Consider the following 25,571-nt stretch of genomic DNA (forward strand, 5'->3'; position numbering starts at 1 on the left):
TCCCTTAGTCTAGTATTTAGATCTTTAAAAAGGCAGCATGATTTTGATAATACTATTGTGGGATCATGGAAAGGAAAATGTGTTTACAAGTGGGATCTTACATCTTCAGAGTGAGTGTACAGGCTTTCCTGGAACTGAATTTTCTGCTCCAGATTTGATTATTTGGTAGGATACTTTAAAATATTTAGACTGTATTACCATGTATGGGACACCCCTGAGGCTGAGTGGAACAGCCACAGAATACTGTTTCTGTGAGAGGACTGTAACACAAGGTATCTTGGTATTAGGGGAAACTGATATTTTTGTTGCGAAAACTGCTGTATTGAACAGAATTGGGGTTCCTATGGAAAAACAGTGAGAAAGATTAAATACGTTTTTGCTTAGGATTTTTTTTTAATTTACCGTTTTAATATTCAGATCTCCTTATAAGCGTAGTTAATTCTTTGTTATTTTAAGTTGTTAAAAACAGTGGCTTTTGGATTGCTTTTTGCTTTAAAGAGCTTTAATAAATGTTATTCCATTGTTATCGTAATTGTAGAAAGGAAGTGGAGCCATTCTAAATACAGTAAAGACCAAGGCTAACCCTGCCATGAAGACCGTCTATAAATTTGTAAGTATCAAGTACTGGCTTGCTAGTGAGAGAAGAGTCTAATTATGATTCTGTTCTAACCTTTCAAGTGAAACTCAAGATTTAAGTCCATTTTCATTGGACTCACAACAGTACTTTAAGATATGCATTCCTCTAAATTTCAAATTTAAATGAAATGGAAAAAGTTAATTTTCAAATATTTAAACACAATTGAAATGCAAAGGAAAAGGAGAACCTGTGCTATCAGAGCTATTTCTGGGAAATAGTGCCTATATTCTCTACTAAGCAGCTCTACCGCCTCATCATTACCCTGCTGGAAATCCATCGTTAGCTGAGGTTTCTGTGCTTGCAGTTTCATTGAAATAAGGGAATCCTCTCATTTTGCAGATTGTTCCATCTTTTCTAAATGTCAATGTTAATTTTTCCTATGATCTTTTTATTCCTGCTTATTTAGAACCCAACTTACTGAGTTGTTTTTTAAATGAAAACATTTTCAGTTCTGTTAAAAAAAAAACCAGCTAGTATATTACTCTATTATCATACAATTTCACTGTGCAAGATAAAACAACATAGAAACAAGTGAGGATTTCTTATAAACTAAATCATTGGAAATAATGCTACAACAAGCAGTGAGATGAGTGTTCACGTTTTTCCTCCTGCCTTCCTCCAGCCTGAGAGACGAGTAGGGTTAGATTAGCTCTGCTAAGCGGAACTGGCATCCAGAGTACTGCAAGGAGGGAGTTTGAGGGCTTGCTATCACTGTTGATTACTAACTCAAAGCAAAGGTAAAAGAGGGGAAGACCTAGGGTCTGGAAGGGGAAAAGACAAAAGATATCTCTGCCCTCAAAACAGAAAAAACAAAATTTCTGCAGCATTGAGTGTTATATACATACATATATATATATATATGTATGTTTTAGCTTTTTATTTGTTTTAATACCTGTTTTCAGTCTCTTGTTCCAATTTTTTCCTTGCCTTTTTTAGTAACTAGAGAAGGTGAATCTTGATGCACTGAAATCAAGCACAGTCACTGCTGGAAATAGAAGGGGATTTTAACTTAAATTAATTTTTCACGCAGGCAAAAGATCATGCAAAAATGGGAATAAAAGAAGTGAAAAACCGCTTGAAGCAAAAGGTACTTGAAGTTTTTATTCAAAATGTATAAGCACCATGTATGAAATACTTAGCCACAAAAAGCATTATGTGATCAATAGGAAGCTGTTTGATACAGTGTTGTTAGCACACTTCAAAATGCATTACCAGCTGTCCTGGATTTTTCACACTGTTATAAATATTCACAGACAAAAAAACTATCTTCAAATACACTAAGGCTCTGACTTAAACCCACAAAAGCCAGAAAATTGAGTGTTCTGCTTGGAGGGGTCCCTCTCCTGTCCATTGTGCTGGGGCCTCGGGGATCGGGGCTGTACGTGAACTGGGAGATCCTGCCTACAGTCGTGGCAGTGAACTTTTGCCAAATGGCAAATGGTTGTTATTTCTGCAGTAATATCTCAGGGAAAATAGCATAGTGTCTGTCATTCGGCAGATGACTTACACATTTCCTGAGTGTCTACTGTAAAGTTTAGGCACAAGGGAATTGTATCAGATTCGGTTTTCATTTTAAATTTGAATTTTGCAGGAAAACATACTCAAACTGTTTGTTGTTCTCTGAATCTCTTTTTTGTTTGTAAACAGTAAGATTCTGGGAATGCTGAACTGTGTTCAAGGAGTGTGTTATCCAATATTAATTGCTTGTTTTAAGCCAGAAGCATGGTCATATTGATACATACTGTATGGAGGAATGGTTAATTCTGCCTTTAGGTTTATTTCAGATACTCTGTTTATTCTGTGAATCGGAGCTATTAAGAGTCTACTGGGAATACACGGTAGCTAATTTGTTAATATAACTGTGAAGCTCTCTTTCAGATTTTTGTTTCAATTTATTGTGTATTAATTGTGTGTTGTTGTTGTGTGGTTTTTTTTTTTTTTTTTTTTTTTAAGTATGATACCTCAGTAATTTTTTTTCCTCTAAATTTCTACACCATCATCTTAAGGTAACACTGCAAATATATTCCTTTGACGCGAATAGAAATCTGCCTAACCATACCAACAGAATTTTACTACAAAGGGGTTATTCTAAAGCCGGGTTATAACCTTTTGAAATAAACTGTGTGCAATCCAAATGTTGTTAGCCCTCTAACTACAAATTTCAGCAAATTGTTAAAGATTCTTGGGAAAGATAAAGTTGCTTCAGATTATTTTCATGCTATTTCATTTTATTGCATTTGTTACTTAATATGTGGCCACTTAGGGTATAATATGAAAATACTAGATAGAAACATGAAACATTTGTCCTATACACAGAATTTTTTTTCTGTCATTCCATATATTTTATTTCTGGACATAACCTTCATGAATAATGAAATTTTGTGTGAGCTTCTCATGTGCATCTAAAGCAGTTGGTATTGTGTAAAATGACCAAATTGTTTTCCTGTATTTTAAATGCTAATATAATTATATGCTATTCTATGGCATTTTTATAGAAAATATTGAGAAGCTTCTCAACTCATTCATTCATTCGTTGCTTTGTTTTATTGCTGTTGTCTCCCTAGTCCTTCAAGCACCAACTGTTCTTTTTAAAATACGTATAACATTTACAAATGAATGGACCAATTTTGTTTCACCTTCCTTATTATTTAGCATTTCTGTAAGTAAGATCATTAAACATGTGCTTTCACAAGAGTTTAAGACTTCTATAAATAATTGACACATACTGTTCTACCTCTCCTCCCTTCAGTAAATCTGCTCTTTTTCTGCTCCATTCTTTTCTCCTTTTTGAATGCACCGTCACAAGATAACTCTGAAAAGAGGTGTTGCTCTGTTTAAGGTGATAAAAATAAGAAAAATTGTTTTGGCAACCCTCAAACATTATTTTCAGTCTAAATGTCTGTGGTGCTCTGTTGATAAGTCCATTAGTGCATCCTCACCAATTTTCATCTGAGAACATTGTATTTTTCAGGTATATTCTTGCAATATGTGGTTATTTTGTGTTTGAAATTCTGGCATAATTAAATACATAATTTTGTCAAATTTGGGGTGCTACTCTTCCATGTTCTAAATATAGCTTAAGATTGTCTTTAAATTGAACTTACTATCCACTGCAATTTAAAATATTATTTTCTGTTATTAACACAAAAAGTATGCAGGCCACTAGTAAGGAAAAGTCAAATACAAACATCTCTTTTCCAGTTTTCACTGCCAAATATGAGCAGCTTCTGTACAAGATAGAATTTAAAAATGCAATAAAGCTAGAGGTCTGCTTCCTACAACTCTGCATAGCAATGATGACCTCTTAAATATAATCAAGAGCCCATTTTGCCCTTGGTCTGCTCCAGTCTTGGGTTTGAATTGCAAATGGGAAATGCAGGATTGACCTGTTGAGAGGTCACTGTGGTGTGTGTAAGGTCCTTCTTTAATATGATAGTAGAGATTGAATGGGGCTCTATTTCCATCCCTTGTTCATTTGTGGTACAGTATTTCAAAGCAACAGAAATAGTTTTCAGAGAATCCTTATGAGTGATAGCAAATAATTGTTAATAGATACAGCATGGTAGCTTTATTTTATATCTGCTGCAGTACTCTTTTATTTTATTTTTTTATTTTTTTATTTTTTTTCTTTTTTCCCCCTTTTTTTCTGTAAAGACAGCTTTTTCCATTTCACAAATGGAGCATGGTGGTCAAGTCACTCTGTTATTGGCCTCCTTTGAAGCTGAACTGCATAGAATTAGGAAGAAGGAAGAATGTGAATGGTACCATCCTCAACTTTCAGTAAGGAGAATGTTACTTACTGACAGCTGCTGGATAAGACAATTTATAAATGGTTGGGCACTTGGCATTAATGTATTCAAAATTATTTTACTTACTAGATCCCTGTGTGGCTCTAGTTAATGTCTGTTATCAGTGGGCTGTTAGAGCTTTATTATCAGTATGGCTGGAAACATCTCATTTAGAGGTTTGTAAAATAACTAAAAGAATCCCTCTAGATGTTCTGACATGTTTTTCCTGTGCTTCTAATAGACAGCATTTGTAGTTCATTATATAGTGTCCCTAGAAAAATTAATAATGCCTATTTCAGCAGAAGAAAACCCTATTCAGTTTACATGGTTAACTTTACATATCTGTAAATATATTTTACTCATTCTTAAAAATTTTAGGATTTTCTCCTTTAAAATAAATAGATAAATAAGTGTTCTCCTCTCTGTCAGAATGCATCGGGATAGTAAATTCATAACTCAGTTTAGCAAAGACTTCCCCTGAAGGGACAGTCATTAGGGGAAGCACTGTTTATATAAATTATGGAGTGTGATAGATAGTTGTCATTCTCTTTTTCCACCAATCAATAAAATACCTTTTGCTTGAGGGAAAAAAGTATGGAGCATTTTTAATAATGTTCTTAAATTACACTTTATTTTCATTAAAAGGTCACTGAAACATTGACAAGTTTCTGCCTTTCTGGAGATTTTTCCCCCCCCTGTTTTTGGGGAGGAATAGAGGACTCCTGAATTTTGGGTGTTCTGGATGCTGTTTCAGTCGAGCTACAGCAGGGGTGCGGTGCTGGCTTGCACCAAACCCCCTCCTGGAGACCCGCAGGATCCGAAGGACGTACCTACGCTGCAGGATGCGTTGCGGAGCGGCTCGCTGGCCTCGACCCAGGCTGGTGCAGCCCCAGCAGAGCTGCGGAGGGAGTTATGGGCACCGGGGAGCGGGGAGGCAGCAGCCCGGCTCGTCGATCCTGCCCCCGGTGTCCTCGGAGGGCTCGTGGGGCAGGCGCGGGCCGCGGGGCGCTGCTTCCCGGCACCGCTGCTGCTCTTTTAGCCGTGTCCGCACTGGGTCCGCTGAGGCTCTTTCGGTCCTGCCTGGCTGTCCAGCTGAAGAACTGCTTTTATCTGCAGACATTTGGCTAGCCAGGATGCCTGTGGAAAGCCGAAGTTCAGAATCCGTGTCCTGTCTCCTTGTGCGTTTTAGAGCTCCAAGGAGAAGCTGTCGCGCGCGGCCAGGCGGGCTGCTCGCTGCCTGAGTGGCTGCATGCACGGCTGAGGGTGGACTCGGTTCTGTCACAGGGTGCTTTGAAGGACTGTTGTCTGCTTTCTAGTTAGAGAAGTGCCAAACACTCTGATATTAGTCATATTAAAGTTACCTGGAGTCCTAATTTTGCGCATTTAAAGTCAGGTTTCTCTGTTTACTAGGCTCAAATATGTTTTCATTGAAGGTAGAAAACAGACTTTTGTGAAGCAAAGTTTGCTTTGATGACTGAAACGGTGTGGTTGATTTGTGGGCCTCTTTGGGATTTTGAAACAATATTGATGTATCAAATCAGGTAATTCTCATATTTTATTAAATTGAAAAAAAAAGATTTCCGCTGAAATCTGCAGCAGTTTCTTTGGAAGTCTGTACCCAAACACAGGGGAAATATCTTCTGTGTGCAGTTGTATCATCTGAGAAGCACGGCAAATCTACAGCAGTAAAAGCTGCAAGGATTTGGCATGGCCGTTAAAAAGCTTAGCTTTTTTTGGCATAATGGCTTGTTCTGTCTGTATTCTTTATCTCCTCCCTTTCCCATTCCCCTGATCTCCAGACTTTTGCATCTGGTTTTCTGCAAATTTTGTCTGGATGGAAGATGTTTTGCATTGCGTTGATTCCCCGTTATCTATCGCCTTGCTTGGAGCCGCAGCTCCAGGTGGACCTCCGAAAGCTCAGAAGGGCTGGGGCTGTCCACCCTTCAGTGCACGTCAGGCTGCTTTGCATGTGCCCGTCCCCTTTTTGGCATGCACAGAACAGGTCTGAAGCTTGGTACCGATTTCATCTGGCCATGCTTGTGTAGAAGTAGGGAAATAAAGTTTCTATTAATTTGTTGCATTCCAGAACCATCTGTGTTGCCTCCATAGGTTCTGTGATTGCAAAACTGTCTGGTTCCCTTGCTAGTTTGTTGCTGGGTTAGAGCAGAAGTATTGCAAGTTTTAGGGAAACCTACATTCCCTGTGGTCCAGTTGTTTTTAGGCGGCTTTGTAACTAATCCAGTGTACTTTGTTGTATTTTTCAAAGACAAGGTAGCATTGTGCAGTTGGTGGGGGGAAGGAAAAAGTTTTTCTCTCTAGTTTCCTTTCCAAAGTTGTTAATTTCCCAGCGCTCCTTATGCCCATGTTGGTGAACCGTTGCTCTGCCAGCTGGAGCTAAAAAGGTCTCTCAGCCTCTGTGTGGAGCACACAAAGCCCTTTAGAAAGTCCATCCAGCTTTTTGTTTCATTTGACCTAAACACATTAGGTCAGCCGGTGTCCAAAAGCCCCGTTTCTAATTGGCCATCAGCCTACATGTCTCATTACTGTACCTGAGCAAGCCGGAGGCTTGCGGGGCCGTGTCAAAGGGCAGGGCATCAAAGCGGTGGCGGTGGCAGCCGCCAGCCCGGGGTCGGGCTTGCAGAGCTGCCCCGCGCGCGGGTTTCTCTCTGTATTTACCAAGCATTATTTCCTTGACATTGTTGCAAAGGGATTGAAGGTTTGGGGCCCACCGCGTTGCAGGCGATTTCCCAGCTGAGATTTTCTCGGGCTTTTCTGCGGCTCCCTTTCCTGATGCCTGCGTGCCTTTGTCTTCCTCGGGCCGCTGCTAGACAGACCAAACGTGCCCTGGCCGAGGCACGTAACCTAGGCTGAGGGGTCACTTCGCTTCTGAGGATGAGGAGCGATGGCAAAAGCAAAACAGAACAAAAACGCATCCTGCCAGGCAGCGGTGTGTTTTGTGCGCTCTCCTAGAGGCGCGCTTGGTGTCCGCAGGCTCAAAGATAGAACGCCGGGTTGGCGGCGGTGCGGATTTGATCTCTCCTTGCCGCTTCCGCAAGTAGCTGTTCTGCTGCGCCTGACTCTGAAGCGCATAAACGGCGTTACAGCTTTCAGTTGGCTTCACAGGAAGCAGAACAGGCCTGTTCTTGGGTTCCCGTTGACTTTGCTCTTAAAATGAGATTTTGAGCTCTGTCTTGTTCTCCCTGTATATTTCCTGGCTTTTGCCTGTTTAAGTCAGACATTTTCTTGAGCGTGTTTGGTGTTTGCACGCGACACGGGTATCCGTTGGAGGAGAGGGTGGTTGTGCACAAGCTTTGGTTGACAAAGCGCAATGACATCTTTTATTCTAATTATGTTTTCTGTGCTTGTTTCTTCTTCCTAACATCGAAATGGTTAGTCAGCGTTACCCGCTAGCATCTCCTCTGTGCCCCTTCCCCCTCGGCAGGGGTGCTCTGGCCATGCTCTTTGCCTTTTCCCACCGTGCAGGACATTGCGGAGAACGGCTGCTCTGCGGCACCGGAAGAGTCTCTGCCAAGGCCAGCGCCTTCTCCCATGGTTGAGAAGAAGGACTCTAAGTTGCGGGAAGATAGAAGACCAATCACAGTACATTTTGGTCAGGTACGTGTTGGTGTTAGCTTGCTTTAAACTCTGCGACTCGGAAGAGAGAAAAATAGTTCAGAGGAAAGTCACAGTAAAGCATCTGCCAATCATTTCTTTGTTTTTTTGCAGCTGAATTATGTTGTTGTATGTGTATAAATGAGATTCGAAAACATTACTTTGTGGGGTTTACTGATTCCTTTTTGTTCATACAGTGTTTTTTGAGGAAAATAAATTCTAACTGAATTTGAAAAAAAATTACGGAATCATTAGAGCAATTTTATAACTTATTTTGCCTGTTCTTTTAGCATGCACAGATGCTATGGCCTGCAGGACTGAGGGTGTATAATTTAAAATATCCTCTGTTACATAGCCAGATCATTAGTGTCAACACAAAACATCCAGCTATTAAAGCATTTTAACATTCTTTGAAAATTAAAAGCAGTGAGCTAAGATAGAAAAATCAATTAATAGCTTATTAGTGTACTCTGTTTCAGTATTGACAATTGAGCTATGCACATTAGTTATTCTTACGATGTTTCTTTCGATATGTTTGTAAAAGAGCAATTTTGGTTGTTTCTTTTTTTAAGAGCTAATTATTTAGAAAATGTTACGTTTGTTGTGATTATCACAGAAAAACGTACAGTACTCACTATAAATTTGCCAGTGTTCCACTAGTAAGTGTTTGCTTGACTCAGAAAATAACATTATTTTGGTTTGCGTTGGTTGTTTTTTTGTTGTGGTTTTTTTTTTTACAGTATTATCATGAGAGAAGAAAAGTAAATACATGGTTTCACCTAAGGAAAAGAGATTTTAAAACAATTATAAACAAAAAACATTATAAAAGGAATGGGAATTAAAACGTGAAGCAAACCAGATTTTTAGATGAGCATTTATTAATAGAAACAAGTCACTGCACTGACTGTTTAGATATTAAGCAGGACTACATCAGATATAATCATTGCTCAGGGCATTTTATTTTCAGGTTTCTGTATCATTTTGGAACTTTGGCTATTGTGCAAAATGTAAGTGGTGGAAGGCTTTTTTTCAAACAGATTCTATTCCAATTAAATATTTGTAGTAGTGATTTATTTTTTGCTTATTTTCCATGCCAATAGAGTTGAGAGGAACTGGGGCTGCTGGAGAAATATAGCCACCTAGCTCTAGCAGGAAAATGTTACATTTCATTTAAAACAGTCAGAAATCCAGATAATACTATAATGTAGTTTCAGTTTTTCCCTTTAGATTTTTATGAAGGATGAATAGTTCAAGCATTTTGGTAGATTAATGAAATATATAATTAAGGGGAAAATGTGAATTTAAATTCATGAGGTTTTTTAATGGTCACTTTCAAATTTTTTAATGATCACTTTTTCTGTGTCAGAAGAAACACACATCAGCTTTAGTGAACCACTGGCTGCCGTGAAAGACTTGCTTGCTAAATGCTTATTACTGTCATTACATTACAAATGTCAGATTCCAAAAAATTATCTAACTTGGCAGTTGTGGGGCTAGCTCACTTAGAGCCATTGTCCTTTCACTGGTCCTTTTTTGCTGATAGCCCAATGCCAGATTGAAAATTAAATCACACTTTCATGCAAAAGGAAAAGGTGTTCAGCTCTATGAAAAATAAATTAAGGCTTTTGGGAGGAAAAAAGCAGCAAAATTTACTGCTTAAACAGGAGATGGCTTCTAACTGGTGATTAAAGGGAGGGATTTTAGTGTCACTTTTAACTCTGTCTAGGATACAGTAGGTGGGAACAATTAAAAAGCCACAAGAACTCTGAAATAAGGGCTGTTTGTGCATTCACAGCTCTTATAAACTGAAGAGGATGAAAGAGGCTTTTTTCTCATTGTCACTTGCTTTCTGTGCCTGCTAGTATTATGCGAGTGTGTATGGCAAAGGCAGACTTTTTTAAAATGCATGCATGTGGATTAGGGTCAAGCCCCGCGTATCAGTAATGCAGTAAGGCTCGTCCATACCGCTGCAGCGAGCGAGCCTACCAGCAGCAGCGAGATGCTTTAATTGAGACATGCTGTCAAAGTGACAAACACATTTGCATACAGTCTATTTATTTTTGTTGGAAAGGTCTGCAGTCTGCTGGTGGTGGAACATTCTTAATCAGCTCGCTGTAAGTGAGCCGGCAGCTAGCTGTCCTGCGCTGGGTGCTTCTCTCCATTACATGACAGATTAGCTGAAGGGGGATGGGCTAGCAAGCCAGCAGCAACCTTTAATTTTAACTCATTATCTCTCACCCTATAGTAAGTTAGTTTCTAGCCTTTCTAAATACAGTTACGTACCTGCAGTTGTTAGCTAACAAAAAATGCCAGCAAATATCTTGAAATGTCTTTGTATAGCACTTTAGCTGATTGTTCACAAAAATTTATCAGCAATTACCTGCGTGTATGAGATTTTGTAGCGTTGTATCTCCTCTTGGTGAATGTTCGTTGGATGTTATTTAGGAGGCTGCTTAGGACAGAATTGTTTTAATAGTGATTTCTGTCGTACTAAGACATTGTGGAAAAGCTGTTTATAGACGGAGAGCTCTCCTTGATGGTGAACAGGATTTTAGCCAGATAGCCCGGGGCAGGGCAATAAGGACTTAACGTGTCCTTAATGCAGCTGCAAGAGGAGAACAGAGTGGAAGGGTGCGACCACGGCTTTCCTCCTGCTCCAGCTGGACTCTGATGTTGGTCAACAAGTAGCAAGAGCCATAGAGGCAACCAAGATTTAACCAAGGGGGAGAAGGGGCAACAACTGTCAAATGACAAGCAAGACTCAAGTGAATAGCGTATAGTACTGGGCAGTACTCGCTGTTTGGGGGAGAGTAAGGTTAATTGTGGCAGAAGATAAATTGCTACAGGGAGCATCCTTTGCAAATGGCTTATGATTGTTTTCTTTTTTCCTGCTTTTTGCCTTATATCCCCACCAAAACTTGTTTAAAACCTCAGACGACATACGGCAGATTCGAATAGGGGCCTTGGCGGCCCGGCCACAGCTGTCCCCGGGCTCCTGCCCGCGGGCCACCGCCGCTGCCACCTTACCCAGGCAGCCCATGCGTGCGCCCGCTTTCTAGAGAGGGTGCTCAGCTTTATCATTCTCATCCTTGGGCTGTATGGAAAATAAACACAAAATATAGTGGGAGTTGGACTTTTTCAGTTTCTTCTTTGCAAGGCATGTTGTCACCTCCAATGGAAAGTCAACTACAAGTCGTGATACTGCGTTGTACGTCACTGTGGCTCCTTTGAACACGTTCCTGGTGCCTACAAACAGCTGTTACGCTGGGAGGACCCATACTTTGAAACACTGCAGGTCTGTTGCGATACTGGACATCTTTGATCTGAAAAAATTTTTTTTTAACAAAATTGTTTGCTTTCCCCTAATGGCTGCAGAAATTCTAGTTCTCTTGGTTGCTCATAAAACTCATCTTTTTATGTTTAAAATAAGGAAGGAGGACTGTCTGAATCCTGGCCTTTTCATAGGATTTTTCAGATTCTGAGTTTCCGTTAGCGCTACTTGAGTTTGTGTTTCTGCTAGAGATCTCAACTTCTCTCGCCGAGCTGTTACTGATGGCGAGCTACGGTGATAAGGGGACTGCACGGAGTGTAATGTTACGCAGCCTTAGGGCTCTTCCGCTTTGCAGTTTTCATTAACTGATTGAGCTGTATATAAATTAAAGTCTGCGTTTCAGTTCTGTCCGATTTCGGAAGTATGTTGCTTGAGGAGCTTTTAATGTCTCTTCACCCTAAACGTAAATATTGATTTATAAGTTGCCTTTATGCCACAAATAAAAAAGAAATACAATAAATCAAATTAGAAATAGGACAAGGCATTTTTTTCTTTTTACAAAACCGAACTATCCTGATAAGGTACTTTTGTTTCCTGCAGAGACGCAAGTCTCAAATATTGCATTCAAATATTTAGATAAGTGACATTTATATATGTTATATATGTTACAGCCAAAAAAAGCCAGGAATCTGGGAAATGCAGGCCTCTCTTTAATGATGGTGATTGTATAGCTGTTTCAAATAGCACCAGCAGCTCTCCAAAATATCTTGCTGAGCTTTTAATGAGCAGTAAGCTTTCTCAGTTCTCTCATATGTATTCCTTTTTGCATTAGATAATACCAAAAAAATCAAAATGTATAAACTGATAGTTTTGCTAAGAGAGGAAGGCAGATTCATATCTGAATCTGGTATTTTAGAAGCCTTTTCCCTCCAGAAGACGGTGCTTAACTGCTAGGCCACTAGTGCACCAGGCATTGCTATGATAAAACACGTGCAAACGTCCCTGTCCCACAGCCAGGAGAAGAAATGCTATAGGATTTTTAAATTTGCGCGGTTGCTGCGATAGCGGGCGCAGTGTGGGGTCGCGCTGGCTGCTGCCCGCGTGCGTTGCGGGTGCACGGAGGGGCGACAGCTGGCAGGGTTGCAGCCTGCTTCTTGGGGAGTAAAGGGAGCGCTTTATTTTCCCAAATGATACTTGGTTTTTTCCACCACTTTTTCCTAATGAGGTTTCTGCTCCTGGCCACTCTGCTGCCCACCCCTGCAGCCCTGATCCGCTCATCCTGGTGCTCCCGTGGGAGCGCGCTGGCGGCTCTGCACGAGCCTCCTTGGCCGCCTGGGATCTTCACCTGCGCCCAGGCTTCACCCGGCTGGTGGCACAACTGCTGTAGGACATTTCCAAACAACTTCTGATGAGCAGCTGCCAAAATCATCCTTTTGGGGGGAAGTTTATCATTTCAGTAGAAGCAAATTACACCAGCAATTCTGTTCTGCTCTCTAATCGTTTCTAGGATAATTAGAATGTCTTTTGTCAGCTTAGGTGTGTTTACGCTTCTGTGGTTTGTTTTTATTTGTCTGCAGATAGAATATTTATTCCATTTATGTGCCAAAAGGTAAAGCTTAATAAAATAGAAGAGAGTCTTCTAAATGCATGTTTATTTAAGAGATTCAGTCATATTCCATTTTCAGTGCAAACAGGGAAGAATTAGTATTCTAGGGGCTAATGTAAATCGAATCTTGGGAACAACAAAACAAATGGAAAATATATTCATAGTACTAAAGCAACTTATCTGAGTGTGAAAAGACTTGTCCAAAATTCTCTTCCAAGCTGATTCTTATTGTTACTAAACTTTCGCAAGCCATAAAATGGAAATTGCCGGCTTATTTGCTGTTTTGATCATTTGCTGTGAGGGATCTATACACTCACATTCATCTTTCCTGTTCGTGATCCGCGCCTAGACGTGCAGAACGAGCAACTCTGCTTTGTAGGGCAGGTTTCTTCTTCAAGAAGATTAAACAGTATTAAGAGGTCAGGGGGAGGATGGGGGAAAGCCAGCCAGCCACATTCCAGAAACGCAAAACTGGATCGGTGAGGCCAGAGGCAAGCGGAGGGAGGGATTAGCCGCTGTGCAGAAGAGCTCAAGTGCGGAAGGGAGGAAGGCTGTGCTCCGGACCCTGTGACTCCCTTCACACCCAGGTGCCTTGCAACAATAGCGGATTCCCCCGGATCACGGCAGGCATTGTGTGGCCCCGAGGTAGAAACCAAAGGGGAAAGGGGAAAACAAGTTCATTTTCTAACATTCGTGCAACTGCAGGCTGCGATTGCAAAGCCGGCCTCCCCTGCTCCTTGCCGCTCTGAACTGCTCTGACAGTAGGGACCCCGTCATTAAGAAAACAAGCTTCCAGCCCTCTCTTCCCCGCTGATGAGCGAGACGGTTCCTTTCTGATGAACCATGTGAAATTTTCTCCCTCTATCTGTTCAGTTCTTTACGTGTTTAGTAGAAGTATAAACCTTTAAAATTCTTCTGTATTCAGAGAAAACATTTTCTTCCCTCATTTCTTCTTCTCATCCTTTCCTCAACTCTTCCTTTCAGACAGGAATTCACTGTTGCTCAGTGGAAGTCACCTTGCAGGAAAGGAAAATGTATTGGCTGAGAAGTGCTTGTTCATCTAATGTCTGCCTGAGACTACTCGAATGTCCTATCGAGTTCTTAGGGGACACTGTTCATAGTAAGGGGAATAAAAACAATGTCGATGAGCAAGAAAATAATGCATTTGACTGAAATTCTGCTTTGTGGTGTGCAAGACTTGCAGGAATGACAATCCATGGGATAGGAATTATCTAACTAAAAGGCTTGCACTCTTGTCATGCGTGTAAATATTTGACAAGTGAGACCTGGCTCTCTCTTTAGGAAGACGTACACCACCTGCAGAGCATACCCAGAGGTTACTGCCTCTCATGCGCTCGGTTGCCAGCGTTTTCTAATGAGCACCCAGACAGCTATGTCTTCCTTGGCTACTACAGCAACGTAGTGTGTGTGTCGCTCGTATTACGTAGGAGTTCAGGCTTTGTAGTGAGATCATGTTGCTCCAGTCCTGTGTCCAGCAGAAGTGTTCATCCACAAAAACGCACATTCTGGACTAGGGCCTTTAGGATTTGCCAACTCTCTTGGCATTTCAAGCACTTTTTAAGCAGGGACGTTCAGAATAAATTTACTGCTCTGGGTACATGCAAGTCAGATGCCATAACACTTGGATCTGGATGTATGGAGAAAATATTGTGGTTGAGCCAACCTCCTAGGGCTTTGTGACAAGCAATAGCAGCTGTAACGTGTCTGTGCAGAATTTCCTTGTTAGTCCTGTTATGTCGAGGAACCCATAACTACCGTGTAGGGAGTATCTTGGTCCATCACTGCTGGCATATAGAAGCAGGATTGTGCTTTATAAATAATACATACATATAAAATAAATACATCAGTGCATGCAAGGCTAACCAAATCACCTAGATTGACAACTTGAGAAAAGCTCAGAGGGGCTTGTGGATGACTTGCTTAGTCTATCAACGTATATCAGCATCCAGAAGTCTCTTACATATTGCTTATGAAGTAGATACATGCAGTTAGGCCAGAACTGTCTGAATTGACCTCTGGGCCCCTGGATTAAACTAGAAGATTAAAGGAGGGAGTATATGAAAGATAGGTTCTCCTAGCTGCCAGCCCCACTGCAATTACTTGTTTGGCCGGGTATTTTTTGGATTTGTCCTTCAGAGCTGGACTGATTAACATCAAGTATGGCAATCGCAGCGTGCCATGCTGCACCTCCAGGAGCCATGTAATTTTGTATGTTTGTGTGGAGGAAAATTATCCTAATTATGCAGACTTCCTCAGTGAATGATGGAGATGCGCAAAGCGGGTAGTCACTGCTGTTTATACAACTCCTTAAATGAGAGACTCGCTCTTTTTTTTTATTTTTTATTTTCTATACAAGTATCCTGCTTGCTAGAGAGGAATACCTTTAGAAGATAATAAGGGATATGCCCATTTTTCAGCATTTTAAATCATGTGGGTTGTGTGATCTCCTTGACTTGAATGCTGGTATCAGGCCTACTGTAAGTCCAATGTAAAGCTGACGAAATGACCAGTTTAAAAAAAAAAATACACTCACAAAATGGTGTGGCTCTTTTCTTTATTTTTAATATTGCATTGCTGGATTTTCCAGTATTTTAAATGAAAAATATATGTAGTTACCTCCACGTTGACAATGTCCTTGAGGATTTGACAGTGAGATTTTCCAGCAGTTGCTCTTCGTTAGAATCCTGGTGGTGTTTAATAAGGCAGCCGAACTGCTGGCACCTCCGGTTCTTGTTTGTTCTCCGAGGGCTCGGGGCTGCTGCAGTAAGCACATCGACCAGGGCTGATCATTACAAGGGCGTACGCCACCATGAATAAAAATGTCACACGTTTTCCCATCTCACAGCAGTACAAAATGTCAGTCCTGTCAAACAGACATTGCAGGTAGCAGTGAGCAGTCAGTACAAATTGGGAAGTTGAATATTCCCCCAGCTTTCTGATATTCTTCATTTGAAGCAGAAGAAAAACAGTTGTTAACCTATTAGCTGTGATTTTAAACTCTGCTGAGATAGTAGATGGATAGACTTTAACACATGGGGATAAATATATTCCTGGGGTCTAGGATTTTTTATAACATGTCTCTCCATCCTTGTATGTTGAGAAACAGATGAAATGGAAACAGGCCCCTGCAAAATATACCTAATTTTTGTAGAAGTGCTTTGGAATTTTGGACATCTTTTCAATGAGATTATCTTTCAAAACGCTTCCCCTTTTCATCTCTGTGAATAGTTCTGAAAAACCTCCTTGCTGTTTTGCTAGTAATCCAGAATGGCCATGGTTCAATGAGTTATGGGAGTTTTCTTTCATGGTCCTTTCATCCTGCAGTAACATAATAGGGGATTGTGGTTGTATTCTCTTTCTGTACAAATGAAAGTTATGCTGCTTTCAGGCCAAGGCATATCACATGATGTAGAGCCATGAGCTATGTCATTTTCTGGGTGTTAAACTTGCCTTAGTACCATGAACATATCTGTGTGTTCACTGAATTATCCTTCTAGGATTGAGGCATTGATAACGGCAATGCAGGATTCTGCTGTTATTGCAGGATCCAGAGAAAATCTGGGTTGGGCGCAAAGGAAATGAAACACAAAAATGGTTATTAAGTCACCAGTGGTTGCCCCAAGGACAGGGAGAGCAGGTAGAATGGGCTGTGGTGGTCTACATAAAAGTGAATATCTCGAAGAAATTTACTTCGAAGTCCATTCTATAAGTAGACAATTCTTTGGTTGTGCTCTGATATCTTTTCCTTGATACCTAAAAACTGATGTATGCGTTTAAGCTAGTGAATCATTGCAAATTACCCTCTTCCCCAAAAGGCATTAATTTTTGAAGCAAGTTGCACTACAGAAACAGGACAGTTAGAAACTGGCTTGTGTATTTAGCTGTTTGCAATATGAGTCTTAGAGTCATCTAAGACCTTTCTGCATATAAACAAGACAGGGAACAAAATGCGTGAGGCTTTTTTTGGATCAGAACCACATTAGTCTTAAATATTTCATGTTTTGTAGGCATCTGTTTCCTGTGTGAAGAGATACCCACTACATATAATTTAATTTACAGTGGTTATCAAACTGTGGTCTGCAAGCACCTGGGACCTGTGCCAGGTAAATAAGAAGCTGTTGACAGTCACCCCCTTTGGAAAATTTCAGGAATCTTCAAACTACAAAATATTGAAAAATATCAGTTTAATACAGTCAGGTTTTTTTTACAGTATCTTAGAAGAATTGAAGAAATGCATATGTATCTGGGAGGAGTTTAGGATTTGTTTTCAACTGCACAGAGCAGATAGAAAGTGAAGTAGAAGAAATAAGAGGTCACAAACTCAAATTGCATTTGTGGATTTTGTACTGCTTTTTTGCATAGTACATGAACTTTGCTGTCACTGGAGCTAGGAATTAATCAGAAGTCTTGACAAGTCTTCAAATCACAGATACCATTACAAGTTAACTGCTATTACTACATAATATTCCTCTCATCAGCATCATATAAGAATACATGCTACTTTGGGGCATGGCCTGAAAATGTCTATCTGCTCAACACTTACTGCACACATGGAAAAATATATCCATTTAACTCTAGAAATGCTTCTTTTTTTTTCAGTAATTACAGACAGAAGAAATAAAATGCCATTTAATTCTACAACCAAGGGGTTTATTATTTAAAATGCATAGTTTTAAAATAGCATTGTTATAAATGACAATATTCCATAGAAGTAGTCTAACCCATGCTTTTGGAGTTTTCCCTCCCTGGTGCTCTTCCATAACAAGCAGATTATAGGAGATAGCTATGAGACCATATTTGCTCCAACCTGGTGGAATCATTTCTCTTGACAAGGTATATGATCCTGAGATCACGCTCCTGCACTCAGTCTTAGTTGTAGGAGTGATCTGGCTAGTATCCTCCAAGTCCTGGATTTAGAGAAAAATGTGGCCTGTTGTATATTAGTGTGTGTGTGTATATATATATATATATTTTTTTTTTTTTTGAAGTTAGCTACTCTGGGATTGTTTGCCCAGTATGAGATTAATAGATGGAAGTTATCAACACTGCCAACTGAGGAAAGGTTATCAGTGCTCTGTGTCGAGATGCACCATAAAAAAGGATCTTTCTTCCTTCATCAGAAAGGACAGTTGGTCTCAGCCAAGGGAGGTGAGAAGACAAGACAGATTTTCAGAACCCCCCTTCCTTTCCCTTCGGTAAAGAGTGCAAGTCCTCTCCAGGGTCTTGGCATGGACCCGCGTGCCTTTGGCCGTACCTCAGGACACTGCATGGGACTCAGGCTCGTGAAATACGGACCCTTAGTCTGTGTTAGGGAAAACAGGAGCTCGTAGGCACTGATCTTTCATTTCCTTCTCTTACTTTCTCTATCTCTATTGGGTAGAGAAGGATTTCTGGCTAGAAAAGGTTGAGGGGGTAGTCCCTGTTTTTCTCATTAAACTAATCAGAGGGTTTAATTGTGGTGGTCTCCCTCCCCTTTCACAAATTCTTGGCACAGCTACAGACATTGCTGTGCTTGCCAGATTCATGCTACCTTCCCAATCTACCAATATGTTGTGAAGAATGAGGCATCCCTTAAAACATGGAGATTTTTTTTTATCACAGGACCCAGCAGATTTCTGTTGAAGTATTTCAGAGTGTAAATTAAAAATATATGCTGTAAAGCATACACTGTTCTTGTCATCCCAGTTTGTGAGCTGTGCATATGGGAGTATGCAAAAAGCAGTGTGTGCTGTGCAGGGATCTGGATGGGTAATAAAACAGCTGCCTCATAGATTCCATCTGCTTTCTGTACTGAATCTTTTTAGGTACCATACATTTTTAAGTGTTGTTATTTTCTCCCTCTTTTTTTTTTTTATGGAGTGTTCAGCTGAGGTTTGACACATTCTTCCAAAGTCAGCGCTTCAGATCCTTTGCAGCATGTTACGTTTGAGCATGAATGTCTTCAGGACAATCTAGCGCTCTCCCATGTCTGATTATCTGTAAAACATACTAGCAGTTTTCAAACTGGTCCTGAATTTCTTAAGAAAATAAGATATTCATGTAGAAGAACTGTGCTTTGGAAATCATTAAAAACACCCCTCCATACTACTTTGAGAAGGACAAATGCTTCCTTCTGTATGTGCTGACAGACAAGTTTTTGTGTGGTTATGTTTCCTTTATCCATTTTTTCTAGTTGCACTTGTTGCTGCATATGAAATAGCACCTCTAATTTACTGATAAAGGCTCTGTTTTGAATACCACTTTAAAAAAAAAATTACTGTATCTCAACAGACATTCACAGTTAGTTTGAGATAATACTCGGTTCAGCAGCTGTTACTTCACACACCCAAAATGATTTTTTTTGTAATGTTTTCCCTAGTATAAAAAATTAACTAACTGTAATGTGGAAGTTCCTTGGATATAGAATAGCTACCTGATGATCTGCGGGATGTATAATTTTTTAAATAGTATTTTTACAGTGTAGAAGTGAACATAAGAATTTTCTCCCACCGGCATCTCATGGCTTAAAATCACTTGTCTGATAATTAGTAAAACACTGCCAGATCTACAGTCATAAAATTGGCTTTCTGCAAATTTGCTTCATGTCTTGGTGCTTCAGAAGTATTTGGAGCAAAACAATTAAGAAAATATCTAGAGACAAAAGATATGTGCATAAACAGCTATTGGTAAGAAAGTGCTAATTTAGACATTTCTCTGCTTCATAGAAAAAACTACAGTAGATACATTTAGGAACATACCTAGAATAGCAATTTAGCTGCTTTTAGCGACGTACCCAAGTGCTGTTTCGTACCCTTTCATCCTTACAACACAGGTAATTAAGTTGATATTCCAACACAGCTTCCCCTACTGACCTTTTGGAAACAATGTGTTTTGCTGCATTAACAAATTAACTTCAAATCAAAGGCTGTTTCAGTAAATATGATCTTCATATGATCTTCATATAATTCAAATATACTTGCTTATCCCATTCTGGTGTCAGATATTAACATCAACATTAAAAATGAAGCTCTGGCAAAGGGCAAATAATTATTGTCTTCTGGTGGACCTCCACGTCAGTTATTCCTCACTGCCCTTTGCCTGGTCTTTTCTGTGATTCACAACACTGATTGCAGCTATACCCCTTCCATGACCATGTTTAGTGGAGAGAAAAACATGCTGCTGTGAATGTGTAGTTTTGCCTTGTCATTCTGTTCAGATCTTTGGGGTTCAGAAATGTGGTACTTGGTGCAATACATGCAAGACCTAACATCCTCAAATGAACGTTATTTCTGTAGCACTTCAGACAGCTTTCACATGGCTGTTTGCTCTTTTGCTTGCAAGTCGCACTGTCTTTACCTATCTGAGTCAGAGTTTCAGCTTCAGTCTCATAGCTTACACATGAATATATAAGGTAATTTTTATTTTCACTTGCATGAATTTCATGCTCATCTAATGGAACTAAAATGATACTTGCACAAGATGTGCACTAGCATGTCTCAAATCAAGGCTTGGTCTAGCCTTAGGCAATTTGTCACAAATCTTCCTGTGGTCTAGAGACAGAGCAAAGCTTCTTCCCTGTCCTTCCCTCCTTCCTTTCTTCTCCATCTAACTGAATTCCTACAGTAAAGAGCTCAGCCTGGACCAGCTGAAACTTCTGCTGGAGTGTGTCAGGGCTGCTGCTCCTGCAGACTGCCCTTGGCCTCGCTCCTCCCTTCCAGTACCTGCCGCTTGCAAAGCAAAGTGCCAGCTGTTCCGAGGAGGAACGAGAAACTTTGCAGTAGATCTGCAATAGTAACCGGCTGCCTAAGCGAAGCTTCCTTCTAACCCTCCCAATAATTAAAGGTCAGTTCAGCCATGTCCAGCTGTAAAACTGAATGTTTTTTTGCCCTGTTTTTTATCGTTAAATATTATGCTGTCTTTAGTCCAGCTTGATTTGCCCTGTCACTGTGCCTCAGCCAGGGTTTCAAGATGCTGATTACCGAGATGATAGTTAAAAAGCAGCTATCCAACATGCCTTTCACTAGCAAATCATGTAGCAAGGACATTACTTTGAGTTATGATTTTTTGAGGGTATATCCATAAGGAGTCTGGATTGTGATTCTTCAGTAGCTACGGCTTCATTGGTGAATTGTGGCTGCACTGACATTAGCTTGTGTGGCATTGATTTGGCATGTGATAATTTCAGTAAGAGACGAGGCGAGTTCAGTGAATGAAAGGACAAGTGTGGAAGAGCAGCAGGATGAATTAGTGCTGATGCCAGCAGAAAGCTTAGTAAAGAGGAAAAGAATGCAGGGAAGAGATGACTGCAGGTAGGATATTACACTTGAGTTTCTTGCATTATATGGTGTTTAAAAAAGAGAAAAGGCTTATCTGAATTGCCAGGAAAAAAAAACAAAACTATATCATTTCACAATCCCCAAATAAAATGGAAGCTGAGGTAACCTCAGTAGGTGTTGATAACTCATGCGTATATCATAAACCTTGGGAAATTCTGTTTTCATTAGTCCTTGGTCCTGGTGTCAAGTAATTAAGTGAGACTCTCAGCTCATATTAAAGAAGAGAGATTGTGACCCTCTTGAAACCAGAAAAAAATTAAAAGCAGTGTGGGCTTACCCTAATCACTCAGGGACCAGAAGAAAAAAAATGTATATATAGTTATGATTTCTAGGCCAGCATCATGATGTTTTAAGGTCTGACTTGTAATTGTTGGTCAATTAGGACTAATAGGAGTAAAATATTAGTGCTGCACAGCATAAGGGCTGCATGTTGGTTTGGGTACAGGCAAGGAGAATACATGACATGAGACGATATTCCTATTAAACTCCTCCGGACTGTACTGGAATTACTAATGCACTTAATCCTCTGTGTGCTCTCCGACATGCATATGGATATTCTGCAGTTCACGTTAACAGTTCAGCCAGAAAGGGTACAACATGGGTGACAAAAAAGATAGTTTTCAGATCCCCAAAAAGCATTTAAAAGTTGATGTTGCCATTGCCTTAGCAAACAGTGATGTGGCAGATAATTAACAAATCCTGTCACACATTTTCTCAGACAAATATTTCTCTTCAAGTGAGTACGTGGGTGGGTAAGTATAGTTCAAGTGTACATGTCTTTGCAGTGACTGTAATCAGTGTGTTGACCATCTGGCTAGGAGGTGATCCTCACATATCGCGTGGTCTTTCTGTCCTGTTCTCTAAAGGGCCTGCCTTTATCACAGTTTTTTCAGAGGCTTGAAATAATATTACCATTGTCTCCTCAAATGATACTATTGATGCTATAGTCCTGCAGTGTTTCTCAGAAATTTGCCTGTTCTTTGCTATGGAAAGGAAAAGCAGATTCCCAAGCCAGAGAGGCTTTCAGTGCTGTAGTATTGTGTTTGAAGCAATCAAGCACACACATTCAGTGGTACAAACTAATACTGAAGAAACGATAACATCAACATCTTTGTAAAATGTTAAGTAATAACTTGTAATTCTTATATCAATAAAAACCCATTTGCCCAGAATTAAAATAGTCATGGAAAATAAGTTGGTGTTCAAGACATTGTTAACCATGGCTTTAGGAAAACACTCAAATTTCCTACGTTAATAACCTACTTGAGAATTCTCTAATGTAGAAATGTTCACAATTTCTAGGTAAATAAAAGTGAAATAAAGTGAAGGATATATTCAGGAGGCATGAAGAAAAACAATAACTTAAAAAAATACAAGAATTGCATTGTTTTCCTGTTTCATCAAATAGAGTTTGTAGCTAGGTAGTAAGTGAATGTCTTATCAGTAACTAGAAAAGTGCAAATTTCAGATTTTTCTTCTCTTCCACTATGTTTCTGAAACATAATGGAAAATAGGTATGCTTTGTCACATAACAGAAGTTATATGTATTTTAAGTTTGTGCTTTCAGCCTGAGCAGATACACAGCAGCACCAGTGAAGTCCTGTGACTCAGATGAGGAACAGTGTAGTAGGGCTACTGGAAGCCACCTCGACTTGCAGCCGTGTCATTTCTCTCTTTGTTCTCTTTGTTTTCCTGTTCACTTTATTGGAAAACCTGATGAGAAGCTATCACATAGAGTCATTCTGGCCTCAGCTCCCCATCCTGAATGTCTTTTCTTCTCACCCACTCCAAAGAGCTGAACCAAATCTATGTGTGCAGGCTACACCCACATGTCAACCCTGGAGTCTCCTTCCCTGACAACACAAGTAGGGAGGAATGAACCAATGGATGCAAAAGTACAATTTAATGGGAGATTTGAAAGAAAAGTCTGAAGAGTTGCAAGAACATGAAAACAGTGTGAAAGAGGGTAGACTAGAGTTGCACCGTTACACAGTGTGAAGGTAGTTGAGAGCAAATATCTGTCAATCTAGAGCAAGGACAAAGCTAGTAAAAACCTAAGAACTGCTGAGATGTGAGTCTGGAATCTTATTTTGAGAGAAATGGTCATCTGCGTAGGCTTTCTTTTTCTGATTCTCACTGCCAGTTCATCTTCCTTCCCTGTACAGCTGCAAGCCTTCGTCTGCAGATGCGCAGCACACATGGAGCGGGGATGCGATCTCTGTCTGGCCTAGCAGGCATTCAGAGAAATTCCTATTTCTCCTCTTGGAGGACTCTGCTTCTCTGCTTTAGGTACTAATATGTGCACGTAAGCTGCCACGGAAAGAGCATTAACTTTTATCTTGTGCTTGATATCAAAGTTTTACTTTAGGATGGTTTTATTTAGAGTCCCGTAATTGTCAGTGTATTGCTAGTCTAACAGAGTTTGCCCTAAGATACCATGTGTGTGCAGAGAGTTGTGCTCAGGCAAAAGCAACTGGACTGCAGCAGTTCCAGCGCCGTTACAAAGCCGCAAGTTGGCCAACTGCTAATTTTAAAAGTGGGAGACCAAAATGATCATCTCAATGCACTGATCTGTTTCCATTCAGAACTGCCAGTGACTTTGTCTTCTAGTCTTCTTTCCTACGTCCATACGCACTTTGCTCTAAGCAAGGCATCTAAACCTGGATCCAGCAGGGTATATAAGCATGTGTTCATCTTTAAGCCTATGAAAAGTTTAATTGACTTTGGCTCTCATGTTCTTAAATGTCTTTGCTGGTTTGAGGCCTTTAGCATAAGTCTTGGGATTTTAGTGAAAGAGAATTATAATATTCTACTTTGCAGGATACTTGGAACAACAGGTTAGGATCCACCTTAAGTGTCTATGTTGCCTCAGTAAATTTTGGGTGGTCTGGTCTGGAGCGCTTATCTAAGTGTTACCTTTGGTTTAACATGACCTGTATTGAACCTTTATCAAGGAGGCAGGTATAGCTGCCTTTCCTATTATGGCACTTTGTAGGTCATGAGATTGTCGCTGCTTTGAAAGAATTGTATTTTGTGAGGTGAGTATGAGAGTAAATTACATGTTGTCATCCACTCAAACTGCTTTTGCCACAAAATCAGAGGTGTTTCGTGTAGGTGACTATTACTTTAATTTACCTATGACTTAAGTTTCCGCTTTGATACAGCAGCAAAGACTCCGTCCGCCTCGGCCACCGCCTCCAAAGGTACAGCGTTCATCTAGGCCCGTGAGTAGCTGGTAGTTTTGTTTCACTGCCACAGCTTAACACTGCCTGAATTGCACTCTCGGTAGCATTACTAAATCTTGATAGTTTCGACTGTCAAATTTTGCAAAAAAGCAATGTGAGAATTATGCTCCTAAACTGCCTTCTTCTCTGCTGCGGCACAGCCCTGGGACCTGCATTTATTCTGCTTTTCTTTGACGAGTTCTGCAGCTTTCAGTCAGTTCTGCAGGTAACTGATGCTGCTGTTGCAACATTTGTTTTTACTTTTGTGGTGATTTCTTAAACCAAAAATCTTTCTAGGCTGGCATAAGTTTTTAGCCAGTGAGTTTTTGAAGACTTGCACTAAGCTCAAATATGAAAGGAAGCAGAAGTCTGAAGATAAAGTATTTATTCTCCCCAAGTTCTGCTTTAAATTAATTTGGGATGCTTAATTTTTCTCCATGGAATAGATGAGTGAATACACCTAAATAAAATGAAGTCTGTATTTGGGTATTAGAATGCTAGTACCACATTGTGGTCGATAGACATCTATACTTCATGCTCATTTAAAATGCTATCTGAGAATCCCTTTAATTCCGTAATACAAACGTTGTAGGCACAGCATCTTGGCGAGAGGAAGTGACTCTCTCACGGAAGAACTACACAGAAATTGTTCTCATTAACTGTATTAGGCAGAGATATCTTACCTAAGCAGTTTTTCATTCAGAACACAGACTGTAGGCAAATTGTTACATATTATCTATACTAGACACCTTTAAAAATGGAAACTTTACTAGATCTGCATCAGGGATGCACTTTTCAATACAGGAAATAAATGGTATCAGTTTAGAAGGGGGTGTTGTTTTTGCAGCAGGCTTGGAAGGTATTTAATTCCATTCAGGATTTTTGCTTCTTGAATTTTAATTCCATCAAAAGGCAAATACATCTTACTCCTTGCTTCCGTATACGTACATGTACATGCGTAAGAGAGAGATGCAAGTTTTCAAATCTAATCTTGCTAAAACTTGTTTAAAATATTTAGTTTCAGATGAGCAGGCAACTGGTTAACAAATGCACTTGGGTGTGTTTTAACTTTTGATCTTTGGTGCATGTTCCTAAGT

General features: G+C 40.1%; 1 protein-coding gene across 5 annotated transcripts in view; it reads left to right on the forward strand.

Annotated features, from left to right (window-relative positions):
- DENND1A (DENN domain containing 1A) overlaps positions 1-25,571 on the forward strand; it is a 228,105-nt gene that overhangs the window by 182,021 nt on the left and 20,513 nt on the right. For 3 of the 5 annotated variants that reach the window (XM_067308804.1, XM_067308803.1, XM_067308807.1), the window contains 4 exons: positions 539-610; positions 1,668-1,724; positions 7,909-8,040; positions 24,415-24,474. In XM_067308804.1, the coding sequence (XP_067164905.1) occupies positions 539-610; positions 1,668-1,724; positions 7,909-8,040; positions 24,415-24,474 (321 nt within the window). The remainder of the gene's footprint in view (positions 1-538; positions 611-1,667; positions 1,725-7,908; positions 8,041-24,414; positions 24,475-25,571) is intronic. The other 2 variants (XM_067308805.1, XM_067308806.1) reach the window with 2 other exon arrangements.

The sequence above is a fragment of the Apteryx mantelli genome, chromosome 21, assembly GCF_036417845.1.
Source record: "Apteryx mantelli isolate bAptMan1 chromosome 21, bAptMan1.hap1, whole genome shotgun sequence".
Taxonomy (NCBI): domain Eukaryota; kingdom Metazoa; phylum Chordata; class Aves; order Apterygiformes; family Apterygidae; genus Apteryx; species Apteryx mantelli.